At 47.7% G+C, this 13,672-nt stretch overlaps 1 protein-coding gene across 7 annotated transcripts in view; it reads left to right on the top strand.

The window, feature by feature from the left end:
- The window catches only part of SPTBN1 (spectrin beta, non-erythrocytic 1), a 195,189-nt gene that overhangs the window by 141,963 nt on the left and 39,554 nt on the right, over positions 1 to 13,672 (top strand). For all 7 annotated transcript variants that reach the window (XM_036872638.1, XM_036872639.1, XM_036872634.1 and 4 more), the window contains 9 exons: positions 820 to 900; positions 1,287 to 1,402; positions 5,127 to 5,239; positions 6,044 to 6,231; positions 7,585 to 7,702; positions 8,751 to 8,909; positions 9,585 to 9,887; positions 11,870 to 12,023; positions 12,722 to 13,592. In XM_036872638.1, coding sequence (XP_036728533.1) covers positions 820 to 900; positions 1,287 to 1,402; positions 5,127 to 5,239; positions 6,044 to 6,231; positions 7,585 to 7,702; positions 8,751 to 8,909; positions 9,585 to 9,887; positions 11,870 to 12,023; positions 12,722 to 13,592 — 2,103 coding nt within the window. The remainder of the gene's footprint in view (positions 1 to 819; positions 901 to 1,286; positions 1,403 to 5,126; positions 5,240 to 6,043; positions 6,232 to 7,584; positions 7,703 to 8,750; positions 8,910 to 9,584; positions 9,888 to 11,869; positions 12,024 to 12,721; positions 13,593 to 13,672) is intronic.

The raw sequence follows: 13,672 nt of genomic DNA, 5'->3' as shown, positions 1-13,672 counted from the left end.
TGAAATTTCAGTGAAGATATTTTTTAGAGAATCGCATCTTGCTTATTGCTCACTGAAACTGTCGGAGCTCCTCGGTACTAATTGAGAATTGGTTTTGTGCCAGGTTAATTTTGCACCAAGTCAGGACTACTTGGAGGACAGATGTAACTAATGGACATGATCAGTCAGTGGTAACTATGGAAACTATAAAGAGTGTAAGGCTTAGTAAGGGGATCAAGTTAGGAATGAACTTTTAATCAACCACAGGTAGAAAGTTATTAATAATCAATGTGGTGTAGAGTAGCTGATTGACTGCGGGTAAGTTTCAAACATAGGGAATTGTTTCGGGGAGGTACTAGATTTACAAAACTTCATCCAGTTCAGTGGGATAAGGAAGAAGGAGAGCTGAGCCTTTGAACAGGTAATCCCAGCTACTCCCTCTCCCGGAGTGCCGTGTGAACTCGGGTCTTGGTGTCTGCAGGGTTCTGATAGCTGTGCTGGGGGCGTGGAAAGCCAGTGAAGCAGGGAGACGTCAGAGGCATCTAGTTGTGGTCACTTTTTTCTCAGTAAGCCTGGTGTTTTCAGTCAAGGACGCAGATCACAGATCGAATTACCAAGAAAGAAAAGCCATGTGGACGTGTGTTTTATTCTTATTTTCCAACAAGGAGAAGTTGAGGCGGATCTTAGCTTCGATTTGATTGTCCTTATTGATATTCACTGCCCGACATTTTCGCAGTGCCTACAGACTTTTTCTTTTTTTTTTAAACACTGTGTTTAGCAAAAGCACAGACCTTTATTTGATAATTGTGTCGCTCTTGTCTCGTGCCTCGTGTTTGTTAGGTACCCCAACGTCAACATTCACAATTTCACCACTAGCTGGAGGGACGGCATGGCCTTCAATGCACTGATACACAAACACCGGTGAGTCCTTAGAGGTCATGCTAACAATTTGGGGGTGGAATGTTGACATCCTTGTGTAGCAGATCTGGGTGACTTTCAGTCCTCATGTCCGTTGCCCTCGCTGTTGCATCACAGTGGAAATTCCTGCCTTCCCCGTGAGGAAGGTGAGAGAGAATGTTTAAATTCTCCCAAACAAAAGAAACAAGTTCACCCGTTCTCTTCCATTCTCTTCATAAACTTTGAGGTTGTTTATTCAAAAATCGGGTTTCATTGTTTGATGATTAACTAATATCGTAGGCTTTTACTCTGCTAAGTGGACACTTTTGGAGTAGTAATCGAGTCCCACGGGTCACACGGTGTGTTTTCAAGCCACGGTTTCTGTTGTGTTCCACTGTTGTTCTACACAGGCCTGACCTGATAGATTTTGACAAGCTAAAGAAATCCAATGCACACTACAATCTGCAGAATGCATTTAACCTTGCAGAGCAGCACCTCGGCCTCACTAAACTGTTGGACCCCGAAGGTAAGGACTCAAGGGGTAAAAGGTGGGACTGTCGGTATCTCTTGCACTGAGGGGTAAATATAAAATCTGCTTTGTGTCAGTTTGTTGTATTCATACAGTGTGCTTTGGGAATTACCTAAGGAAGAGGAGTTTAATTTTGGTGTGGGAGTTACTTGAGGATTTGTGTAAAGGATTACATCTGAAAAGGCCTTGAAAGATGAGTATGATTTAAACGTGTGCCAGAGGAGAGGGCAGGGCAGGCAGAGGGATCTGTGTGAGCAAAGGAACCAGGAAAGAGGAAGGTGTGATTGGGGACTAACAGTTTATTGGGGGTGGTGTTAGCGTGATGTTGGGAAAAATACAACTGGAAAGGTGGGTGGGGGCCCAACAGGTTACAGTCTTTAGAGGTTATTCAGCAGACAGTGGGGAGTCATTGAAGCCCCCTAGCCTCTGTGCTCAAGGAAGAGAACCTGCCTTAGGCTCTCATACATGCTTGTTGACTGGCGTTCATCCCACGGTGGCGAGAGCGTGGTTTGGCCTGGGTAGAGATAGGGGCAGGGGCCTCCTTAGGAGACTGTGCGGTGTTTGCTCCTGAGCAAGAAGCGCTTCAGTGAGGAAGGTGCACCCGGAACGTGTGGGTGGCAGAAGGAGTAACACGCGCAGTCCCTCCTCGTGGCTGGCTGCTTGGCGGCCCAGTCTCTGCACAGAACCAACCTCTCTGCTCTGTGGATCCCTGCAGCAGGACCCTGAAGACTGACTGCAGGTGACATGGAGCAGACCTGTGTGGGACAGTCCCATAGGTTGTAAATCCCTTGCTTACCAAAATCCTTACTGTAGGCTTCATCTTAGCATGAGCTATCACAGGAACGTTCTCTGATGTCGAGAAGCATTTAAAACGTAAGAGGATTTGTTTGTAGGGCTGGAGCTCTTTAGACCCTCTCAGCTGTTAGCAAATATTAGAGAGAAAAAACTGTATGTGAGTGAAAGTTTAAAGCTCTTATAAATATAGAACAGGAAGTTGAACTCCCCAGGGGCAGATCGAGGTCGTGAGGCTGCCAGGCAGGCGTCTTGCTATTTTCCAGTGCGTCAGATGCACTGATAGTTTCACTACAGGAAGCTGAGATAAAATTATCTTTGTGCTAGCCCATTAAATGATTTCTCAATATAAACACAAAACTAAAATTCCTTGGACTGTGATAAATCTTTGTGCTTAACCCCTGCCTTACTCTGGAAAGGCATCCTCCCTGAGCCCGGGCTCTTTGTGCTTGGATAAAGAATCTTCTTTTTTTTTTTAATCACTATGACAAAAAGAAATTTAATAAGTTGCTCATTAGTTACTCTTGCTAATCACCACCCACTACGAAAAGGGGATTGATGTTCCCCAGATCATTGGAAGACAAGGAGCTAAAAAAAGCAGTCGATGTCACTTATTCTGTGGGTTTGATCTTGATTATTAGTTGTCCTTAGCTGCTGTTAGTTGTCCGGTGCCCCAGAGAGCATCAGTTAAAATAAAATTGTAAACAAGTTAAAAAAGGTTTTGCTTGCTCAATCTTTCCCAGTTATGTCGACATTTTGTGTTTATTAAATTGCATACAGGGATGGCATTTTTTCCTGGCCTTCCTCCAATTCTGTATCCACGGGGCCCACTTTGATGGGGCCAAACAGACACAGGAGTTGGCCACAGGGGCCCTGGGGTGGGAACAGTAGCTGTGGCCCCCACTGCCATCAGCTGCCTCAGTGACTCTGGGCAGGGAGCTTTCCCGCCCTGTGCCCTGGTAGTCAAGTCTTTAAAACAAGAGAAACAACCTGCCTCACACAGGGCTGCCAGGAGGATAGAAGTGAAGGCGCGTGTGCGGATGCACATTGAAAAAAGAGCCCCATACGTCAACAAAGAGCCATCTGTGTGTTCTCTCCTCCGTCTTATCCTGAGTTGAGTACTTCCCTCAACATTGCCATACCCCGAAGACTGACCACCTTCATTCATTTGCTCCCTCCCTCGATAAATATTTATTGACCACCCACCCTGTATATTAGACAGCACGTTAGGAGGTGGGGAGGCACGGTGGCCCAGGGCTTCCCAAGACTGGGTTCCTGCCTTGGAAACTCAGTCTTGTAAGACTAATGAAATGTGCATAAGTAATCATAGGACCTAGCAGAAAGCAAACCATAAACAAAGCCCTTTAGGGAACAGTCATTCCAGCTGTAGGGATCGGAAATGGCTGTGTTGGAGTGGTGGCTTCTGAGCTGGACCTGAAGGGTAGGAAGAAGGTGGTGTGCTGGGGAAGGCCCTTTCAGACAAAGGGAGGCTGTAACTGGAAAGAATATTGGGAATTGAGGGGTGGTAAATAGTCCAGTTTGGTTTAGATCTATAGTGCCTTAGAAGAACCAGTAGGCTGTAGAATGAGAAATGTCTAGAATGGCACTTGGCACTTAGAGGAAGCTTGATAAATATTCGATGGATAGATGGAAGGAAGGGAGGGAGGGAAAGAAAGTTAGGGCAAATTGCAGAGGCCTTTGGGGTTTATACTTTATTTTTCAGGCTGCAGGGCACTTCTGAGTAATTTGGGCTTGGAGGGAGCTGTGCTTCACAGCTGTGCTTCTGGAAGATAAGCCAGGCACAGTGTGTAAAGTGAATCGAGTAGCAGGGAGACCCAGTGAGGAAGCCATTGCTTCAGGTCTGGTTATGTGACCGTGAGAGCTGGACCCGAGAGTGACAGTAAGGATTCCATAAATAGAATCATCAGGTCTCAGACCCGGTGACTAACTGGATATGGGTAACAAGGAGATAAAGATGTCCATGGTCTCAGTGGCCGGGAAAGATTCTGGTGCCACTGGCAGAAATAAGGACCACAGAGAAACACAGACCAGCTTAAGGGTCGGGGAGGCAGGGAGGTGAATGTGGTGTGTCTGGGTGGTAACCACATCACTGAGATATCTGACTCAGTTCTTACTTTGTTCTTCATTTCTGTGTAGTAGTTTTGTATATATTTTGTCATCTCAGTAGCCTGGGATCCTCTAGAGAAAGGATCATGTCTGTTAAGACTTTTATGTCCTTCTGTCATACAGAGTGAAGTAAGTCCGAAAGAGAAAAACAGATACCGTATGCTAACACATACATACGGAATCTAAAAAAAAAAAAAAAAAGTGGTTCTGATGAACCTAGGAGCAGGACAGGAATAAAGACGCAGATATAGAGAATGGACTTGAGGACACGGGGAGGGGGAAGGGTAAGCTGGGACGAAGTGAGAGAGTGGCATGGACATATATACAGTACCAAATGTAAAACAGATAGCTGGTGGGAAGCAGCCGCATAGCACAGGGAGATCAGCTTGGTGCTTTGTGTCTACCTAGAAGGGTGGGATAGGGAGGGTAGGAGGGAGACCCAAGAGGGAGGAGATATGGGCATATACGTACACATATAGCTGATTCACTTTGTTATACAGCAGCAACTAACACACCATTGTAAAGCAATTATACTTCAATAAAGATGTTAAAAAAAAAAAGACTTTTATGTCCTTATTGCAGTAGAAGGCACTTATGAATGTTCATATAATAAAAGCGCCAGGGAGGTGATTTCATCCCTGTTAGTTAACTTTATAATTAACACACTGATGGCAGAACTCTCAAGCCCAAAAAATGAAGATACGGGCCTGTGCAGTGCTGAGCAGCTGTTCCGGGTTGTTCCTGCTGCCTGGGTGGCGGTGCCGTGAGCAGAGTACTGAACAGAATCTTCTCTGGGTTGCAGATATCAGTGTGGACCACCCCGATGAGAAGTCCATTATCACTTACGTGGTGACTTATTACCACTACTTCTCAAAGATGAAGGCCTTGGCTGTTGAAGGAAAACGAATTGGAAAGGTGAGCTCACACCACTTTTGTAAGTTGTGAGACGTAATTAAGGTTCGCATCTTAATGTGCCGCCACCACGCACTCAGACGTTTAGCTATTGGGAGTTCGTGGCAGGTTCTCCACACGGCAGGGAAGTGGGCAGCAGCCTCTCGATCCCAAAGAGTAACAGGAGGCAGGAGTGGTGGGTGGCTAAAATACTGAGGAAGGGATTTCAGGGGGATCTCAGACCCAGAAACACCCCTCCCCTCAACCTTGCCAGAAAATTGGGTATTGAAAATCTGATTGAGTTGCCTGATGTCATGGACGTGAAAATCCTACTTACCATGCTTGGAAAGTCCTCATCAGTATTACACTTTTTTAATTTTTTTGTTTGGCTGATGTTCCCCTGCCATATATTTCAAAACAGCAGATCAGATGACATTGTCTTCTCAGTGCAATGGAATGGAAAATTCATGGGCATTGGCATTCATGGGACAGCACCAAGCAAAATAGAGCCCTTTTTGTTCCTGTAGGAATTTCAGAGCTGAGGTATCAGGAGTCATTCAGGATCTGAAACCCTTTGCCTGGGGGGTAGGGAGGTTACAGAACCAATTACAGTTGAGTTAAGTTGTCATTGCTCACAAATGATAGCCACGGTCTGAGTGCTTATTAGCACATGGTTCTTGGAGTTTTAAAAACTCTTGTGCCTAAGTCTCATAGAACCGTTTCAGAGCCAGTGCTGAAGTGTGTGCGGGCTCCCATAGGGCTGCAGTCATGTCTCCCTTACGCAGGGATACGATCTTGTTTTTCCATTTTTCTGACTCTTGTTTACAGGTGCTCGACAATGCTATTGAAACAGAAAAAATGATTGAAAAGTATGAATCCCTTGCCTCTGACCTTCTGGAGTGGATTGAACAAACCATCATTATTTTGAACAATCGCAAATTTGCCAACTCGCTGGTTGGGGTTCAACAACAGCTTCAGGCCTTCAACACCTACCGCACTGTGGAAAAGCCGCCCAAGTAAGATGCAGAGTGTAATGCATTGCCCTTCTTATGGGGAGAGAGGTGATTGCAGCCGCAGACCCCTGTTTTCTGACTTGCATGGTCTCATCTCTCAATGAATGCCTCTCGCCAGCGGCCTGTCCTCCTCCTTTTAATCTGAGCCTGTGTTGCTGAGATGTATTCCAAATTATACCCTCTGTGAGCCCTTTCCAGCAGAAATGTGCCACTGGTACGTGTGATACGTGAGAGTCCCAAGAAACGGTGCAGGTCCCCAGTTCCTCATCCAAAGCTCTTGTGCCTAATGTGTTTCAGAATTCCATCGTTTCTGGATTTTAGAGAAGTAACAGGGTACATGCCAGGTGGTTCTGAGGCAGTTAACTCATATCAGGCCTCCTCACATATCGGTAGCAAAACATGTAATTATTCACATTGTGTGAATTAAAAAAACAATAGTTTCATATCCTATCCGTTCAGATCAGGTTTTGCTGCCCCCAGAAGTCTGATTTTTCACATATTTTAAAGATACGTAGTTGTCCAGTAAATATTGTGGCCCTTATCTCTTGCTTATTATGACAAGAGTCATCCCTCCTTTTTCTGAAAACTTCACTCAGTTGTGAATTCCTGGCTGAGGTCTCCACAACCCATTGACAGTGACCCTAGGTGGGCGTTTGAAATGATCCTTGTTGAATGCATTCAGCTGTGCTCTCCGAATGAAGCCAGTTCATCGTCCAGGGCTTGGGGTCTAAATCTTGATTGAGTTGATTAACAAAAGAGTAGCATTCTGTGCCCCTGACTGTAAATCTCAGCAACAACAACGAACCACAAGAAAAACCCCACAGTTTGGCACATACTGAGGTCTTCAGTACCCAAAAACTAACCCACTGCTCTAACACGCACGCGTTTCACACAAAAGTCAGACTGGAGATAAATGCCTTTTAAAATTGTGAGGCTGCACGAAGTGTGTTTATTTATTTATTTATTTATTGACTGTGTTGGTTCTTCATTTCTGTGTGAGGGCTTTCTCCAGTTGTGGCAAGCGGGGGCCACTCTTCATCGCGGTGCGCAGGCCTCTCACTGTCGCGGCCTCTCGTTGCGGAGCACAGCTCCAGACGCGCAGGCTCAGTAGTTGTGGTGCACGGGCTTTAGTTGCTCCGCGGCATGTGGGATCTTCCCGGACCAGGGCTCGAACCCGTGTCCCCTGCATTGGCAGGCAGACTCTCAACCACTGCGCCACCAGGGAAGCCCCGAAGTGTGTTTTTTTATTTTATTTTATTTTATTTTATTTTATTTTTTTCTCTAGAAGCAGATGCGTTTTTCCTTTTGAAAGAACAAAATATAGTATAATGTTTATGGCTGGTTTTCTCTGCTTAGATTTACTGAGAAGGGGAACTTGGAAGTCCTGCTTTTCACTATTCAGAGCAAGATGAGGGCCAATAACCAGAAGGTCTACATGCCCCGGGAGGGGAAACTCATCTCTGACATTAACAAGGTAAAACCGATCCGTCTGGCCTCCTTCGTGGGCCCTGTCCTCCTGTGTGGGCGCCAGCCTCCTGTAGGTTTTCAGGTTCTATCAGTGGGTCTTGATTGCTAAGAGATCTTGAAAGGCTTCCTTCCTGGCCTGCCGAGTTGATAAGCGGCAGTCGTTGCTCACGTAGTGCTGAGGGTCAAGGGAGTGCTTGTGGTGGTTTGGGGGCAGGTGGCTGGCGGTGTATGTGTGTGTGTGTGTTAGATTTTATCAAACCAGGTTCAGCCTGCTTACCTTGTCACTCAGATACATAATCAGTTTACCTGTCATTTGTCCCAGGCAATTGGCTCAAACATCTTTAAATTGCAAAAGGGAGAATTCAAAACCTTATTTCATGTATCTGGAATCCCTAGAGGTGAGAGCTTAGGATTTTGACTCCTTCCGTCAGAGAAGCTGTCAAAAAATTTGTTTCCATGCCTGTTATATCTGCAATTATAGAATTTCATGGTGGGCATTATTTCCAAGCAGAAATCTGAAAAATCTAGAACTGTGGTCAGTTGTACACATTTAGATTCTTTTAAGTGGAATTTTTTTTTTAATGTGAAGTAAGATATATTTCATAGGAATGAATTTAATTGGTGAGTATTTTGGAAAAAAAATACTCAGATATGTGAATTAAAAATAAGTGACTTCAGAGTGGGGTGAATGAGAGATTCATAGTATGATTTCTTAGAAGATGTCATTTATCTTTTTTACATCAGAGCTGTTGAAGATACTTTGCTTCCTCTCAATTAAAGTTAAGGGCTTTGTAACTTAGCTACATTGCTCCATATCTACACTGTTTTGTTTCCCAGATGTGACATAGGATCTTTAGATTTAGATAGGGGAGAGTGTTCCCATGGGGCTCAACTGAGAGAAAATGATTTTTTTCCCAAGGCTTAAGAGTCAGTGAGGTTGGGAATGGGATTTCCCTTTCAAGTTCTCAGGTCTTTTTGAGAAGCACTGGCTGTTAACTGCAGCCTAGGATTGTTCCTTGAACGTAGCAGGAAACTGTTCTCTTTCATCTCTGTAGGCCTGGGAAAGACTGGAAAAAGCGGAACACGAGCGAGAACTGGCCCTGCGGAACGAGCTCATAAGACAGGAGAAACTGGAACAGCTTGCCCGCAGATTCGACCGCAAGGCAGCTATGAGGGAGACCTGGCTGAGCGAGAACCAGCGTCTGGTGTCCCAGGTCCTGCTCTAGAACAGTGTTCAAGAAAACTGCTCCCGGGGTCCGCTAGAACCTAGACCACGCTCAGGGGCCTTAGGACAGCTGTTTGTCAACATCCAGTGTCCTGCAGCAGCTGTCAAGTCATCTCACCCACTTCCCATGAAGAGGATGTTTATAATTTCTAATATATTTTCTCTTCTATTTATCTGACTTTTTATAGATCTGGAAGTAGTTCAAACAAAGTTTGTTGAGAGCCAGTGAGTGTGTGTGAACCGTTCATATTTAAAAATTTGTCTCCTTCTCCCAGTCTTTGGCCTTCAAGGCAGCTAGACTGGCCATGAAATAAGTAAGTGGCTTCTTTTCTACTTGGCTTAACCAAAGCCATCGCCTGCTCCAGTCTCGTAAGTCGGGTGCTACCTATGTGCTGCACCCCTCTGTAAAGTGAGAAGTTGCTGGTTTGCTTTGGGGGCAGCATTTGAGCCCAAGCACAGTTCTAAGGGCCCCCAGGAAGGAGAAGACCAGTGGGGGTCGGGACTCGGGAGTCAGTGTTTGGCTTTGGGACACCCTCCCCCACCCCGCCCCCGCCAAGATTAAGGGGTGTGCCCAGGACTCCACCTCCGTTTTCTGTTTCTTTGTTCCAAATTGGATGGCTTTTGAATTTTGTGCTTCTTTTCTTTTTGTTCCCTTTTCTCTTAGGACAACTTTGGATTTGACCTTCCTGCCGTCGAGGCTGCCACGAAGAAGCACGAGGCCATTGAGACGGACATTGCCGCGTACGAGGAGCGCGTGCAGGCCGTGGTGGCCGTGGCCAGGGAGCTAGAAGCGGAGAACTACCACGACATCAAGCGCATCGCGGCGAGGAAGGACAACGTCATCCGGCTCTGGGAGTACCTGCTGGAGCTGCTCAGGGCCCGGCGGCAGCGCCTCGAGATGAACCTGGGGCTGCAGAAGATATTCCAGGAAATGCTCTACATTATGGACTGGATGGATGAAATGAAGGTAAAACGTGCCAGCGTGGAGGCCAGAGCCCATCCAGTCAGGCCTGTCTCGTCTGGGACCCGCCCACTAACCCCTCAACACACAGCCATGCCCCTGGTCTGATCGCCCACTTACAGCCAGAGAAGGGCCATGTCACCCACGGGAAGGTTGTTAGCTCACAAGTTAAATGAGACGTGAAGTGAGAAGAAGTTGTGACAAAGGTCAGTTCCGTAGCTGGAGGGCTGCCGCGGTGACTCAGGTCTAATTTAGGTTATATCCCCTGGTAGGGGGTCAATCAAATTGTGGTCTTCTGTGGTTTTAACTTTTTAGAGTTGGGGCTGCCTTTCCGTCTCGTTGGTCTATGTGTGAGTGGCTCTTCTTTGGGGAGAGGCCAGGCGGGTGGTACGGAAGAGTAGTAGGCAGTGTGGACAGAACGCATCCCGGGAACCAGGCAGCCAGCGTTCAGATGGTGAGCGCCGGAGCTTCCCGATCTCCTTGAGCCTCCTTCCTTCACCTGTAAGCGGAGAGCTTACTTACCATCTGCCTCATCTACCTCATCCGGTTATAGCGAGAATTAAGCGCAAGATATGTGTATGTATCACAGGACGGCGCGCTGGTTGGAGAGGGCTGCCAGTGCCGATTTGTGCCTCCCCTTCCTTTACTGACAGCTCTGGGCATGGTGTTCCCACCTTTCCCCCCAGCCCAGGAAGAGACCTGCCGTTGTGCCGTAGTCCTGTGCCTGTCTGTGTCCTCTGATGCAGGCCTCTTAGGAAAGCTCATCCGTGTCAAGCAGTTCTCCAGCTGGCAGGCCTTTAGCCACATAGCTAGGACAGAACAGGGCAGATTTCAGGCCGTACCCTGAAGCCTCCTTTATCTCAACACGCTGTGTTCCCCAGCTTGACCTCATGCGAGGGGTTTCCTTCCTGGGATGTGTAAGCCCTTGTCTTTTGCTTACCTCTTGAACTGTTCCTGGCAGGGGGAGCAAGGTCTCTTCATACCATGAGTTTTCCCTCTTATTGTCCCAGGTTTATGATGTTCTCATGTATGGTCTGTCTTGACCTCTTAAAATAGAAATGTTCATAAAATCTAGCAGAGACCGCGATGAAGAGTGGCCCCCACTTGCCGCAACTGGAGAAAGCCCTTGCACAGAAACGAAGACCCAACACAGCCAAAAATAAATAAATAAATAAATAAATAATTAAAAAAAAAAAATCTAGCAGAGATGTGCTTTTCATTTTAGAATTCGTCATGCACTTTATAATTCAGATTGGGCCAGAGACGTCCTCATAAGTAAGAATGAAGTAGAAATTCCATCTGGAGAGGATGTGTGATGAGAGCCCCAAATTGGGCTGATGGAAAAAATGAAAGAAAATATTATTGGGTCCAAACTTAAACCAGAGATGTTGCTCGGGACCTCCGAAGTGTGACAGTCACCTGACCCTGTTAGAGATTTGGTTAGAGATGTGGTTTGTAAGCTTTTCAACTAGGTGTTTCTCCCGTTGATTGTGTAAGTATCGCAGAGGTGTACCAATGAGCTTGCAGGTGAGGAGAGCATCCAGTTAAGGGGTCAGCAACTTCTAGGAGACTTCTTTAAACCTTGACATGAAACAGCTCTGTTACCTTTATCTTATCTTCTTGAATGGTTGTTATTGCAGGCACTTCCTTCTTGGAGGCTCAGTTTATATTTCATACTGGTTCCTCCTCTCTTCCTTTTTTTTTTTTTTTTTTTTTTTTTTTTCTTTTTTCTATTCTTTATAGTATAGGTTTGACTTCTTATTCCAAGGTAGATGGTCCTTAGTTTATAATGTCTCTCCTGCTACAGGCTTCTGGGTTTGTTTTGCTCTGGTTTGCATGCCATCATCTTCCCCTAAAGATATGGGGAGGATGGCTGGCTGGAGGGAGGGTGCAGCTTGGTTGCTGGTTCCCATCCCATCCAAAGATTATGAGACACTGACGTCAAGGTTGTATTCATGGATGTCTTTTTTGTTGCCTCTTGCGCGCAGGTGCTATTATTGTCTCAAGACTATGGCAAACACTTGCTCGGCGTGGAAGACCTGTTACAGAAGCACGCCCTGGTTGAAGCGGACATTGGCATCCAGGCAGAGCGGGTGAGAGGTGTCAATGCCTCCGCCCAGAAGTTTGCAACAGACGGGGAAGGTAAAGACAGACCGTTCAAGATGTTACCCCCTCGTCACCAAAAGTCCATCTCCAGAGATGTAGATCGGTTATGTGTGGCAGTGGGACCTTTAAAGTTACCTTGCTATTGTGGGTTCCCAGTGGGCCGTGTCGTGGGTATAATGAGATGCAGTAGGGTGGCCTTCCATTACATTTTAACTCTGTCTTGCTATTCTGACTTGGACCTGTCTTTTCCTTGAGTACTCGAGTGCTGCTTGGCTTTTAATGGCTTGATGTTGGCCACTGAAATCTGCCAGACCACACTCTGCACACCGATAGCCTGGTGTGTCTCTCAGACACCTCATGGCTTTCACACCTGGCTGTGCATATCTTTGTTTAAAGGATGTTTGGAAGGATTTGGTTTTGTTCTGTTTTAGAAACAATTAAATGCAGCTGCCTCCTTTCTTACAATTTACCTGCTTTTTTGGTTCCTAAGTGATCAAAAAAAAATAATGCTTGGGGCAAAAAAAAAAAAAAAAAAAGAAAGCAGTTATCCTTTCCTCTCCCCCCTCATCCAGTCAAGATCCTAGAAGGTGCTCCATTGCCCCATCACGTGGCCCTGCACTTAGCGTAAACTGGTGATCTAGGAGGGAGAGCGGGGGTGTAGCCGACTGCCTGCAAACGCGCAGGAGCCTGTGCTGCCGCTGTCACACCCACGTGCCTGCCTTGGCGTTAAACAGGTTACAAGCCCTGCGACCCCCAGGTGATCCGAGACCGCGTGGCCCACATGGAGTTCTGTTACCAAGAGCTTTGCCAGCTGGCGGCCGAGCGCCGGGCCCGCCTGGAAGAGTCCCGTCGCCTCTGGAAGTTCTTCTGGGAGATGGCCGAGGAGGAAGGCTGGATCCGGGAGAAGGAGAAGATCCTGTCCTCCGACGACTATGGCAAGGACCTCACCAGCGTCGTGCGGCTGCTCAGCAAGCACCGGGCGTTCGAGGACGAGATGAGCGGCCGCAGCGGCCACTTCGAGCAGGCCATCAAGGAGGGCGAAGACATGATCGCCGAGGAGCACTTCGGGTCGGAGAAGATCCGGGAGCGGATCGCCTACATTCGCGAGCAGTGGGCCCACCTGGAGCAGCTCTCGGCCATCCGCAAGAAGCGCCTGGAGGAGGCCTCGCTGCTGCATCAGTTCCAGGCGGACGCCGACGACATCGACGCCTGGATGCTGGACATCCTCAAGATCGTCTCCAGCAGCGACGTGGGCCACGACGAGTACTCCACCCAGTCCCTGGTCAAGAAGCACAAGGACGTGGCAGAGGAGATCGCCAACTACCGGCCCACCATCGACTCGCTGCACGAGCAGGCCGGCGCCCTCCCCCAGGAGCACGCCGAGTCTCCCGACGTGCAGGGCCGACTGGCGGGCATCGAGGAGCGCTACAAGGAGGTGGCCGAGCTGACGCGGCTGCGGAAGCAGGCGCTGCAGGACACCCTGGCCCTGTACAAGATGTTCAGCGAGGCCGACGCCTGCGAGCTCTGGATCGACGAGAAGGAGCAGTGGCTCAACAACATGCAGATCCCAGAGAAGCTGGAGGACCTGGAGGTCATCCAGCACAGGTGAGCGGCTGCTGCGGGGACACCGGCCCGCCCGCCCGCCCCTCGCAGCCAAGGTGACCGAGCCGGTGACCCCCCTGTTG

The sequence above is a fragment of the Balaenoptera musculus genome, chromosome 13 (assembly GCF_009873245.2).
Source record: "Balaenoptera musculus isolate JJ_BM4_2016_0621 chromosome 13, mBalMus1.pri.v3, whole genome shotgun sequence".
In the NCBI taxonomy this organism is placed as follows: domain Eukaryota; kingdom Metazoa; phylum Chordata; class Mammalia; order Artiodactyla; family Balaenopteridae; genus Balaenoptera; species Balaenoptera musculus.
The sequence above is the reverse complement of the archived record's forward strand: the minus strand, read 5'-3'. Positions and strand labels throughout refer to the sequence as shown.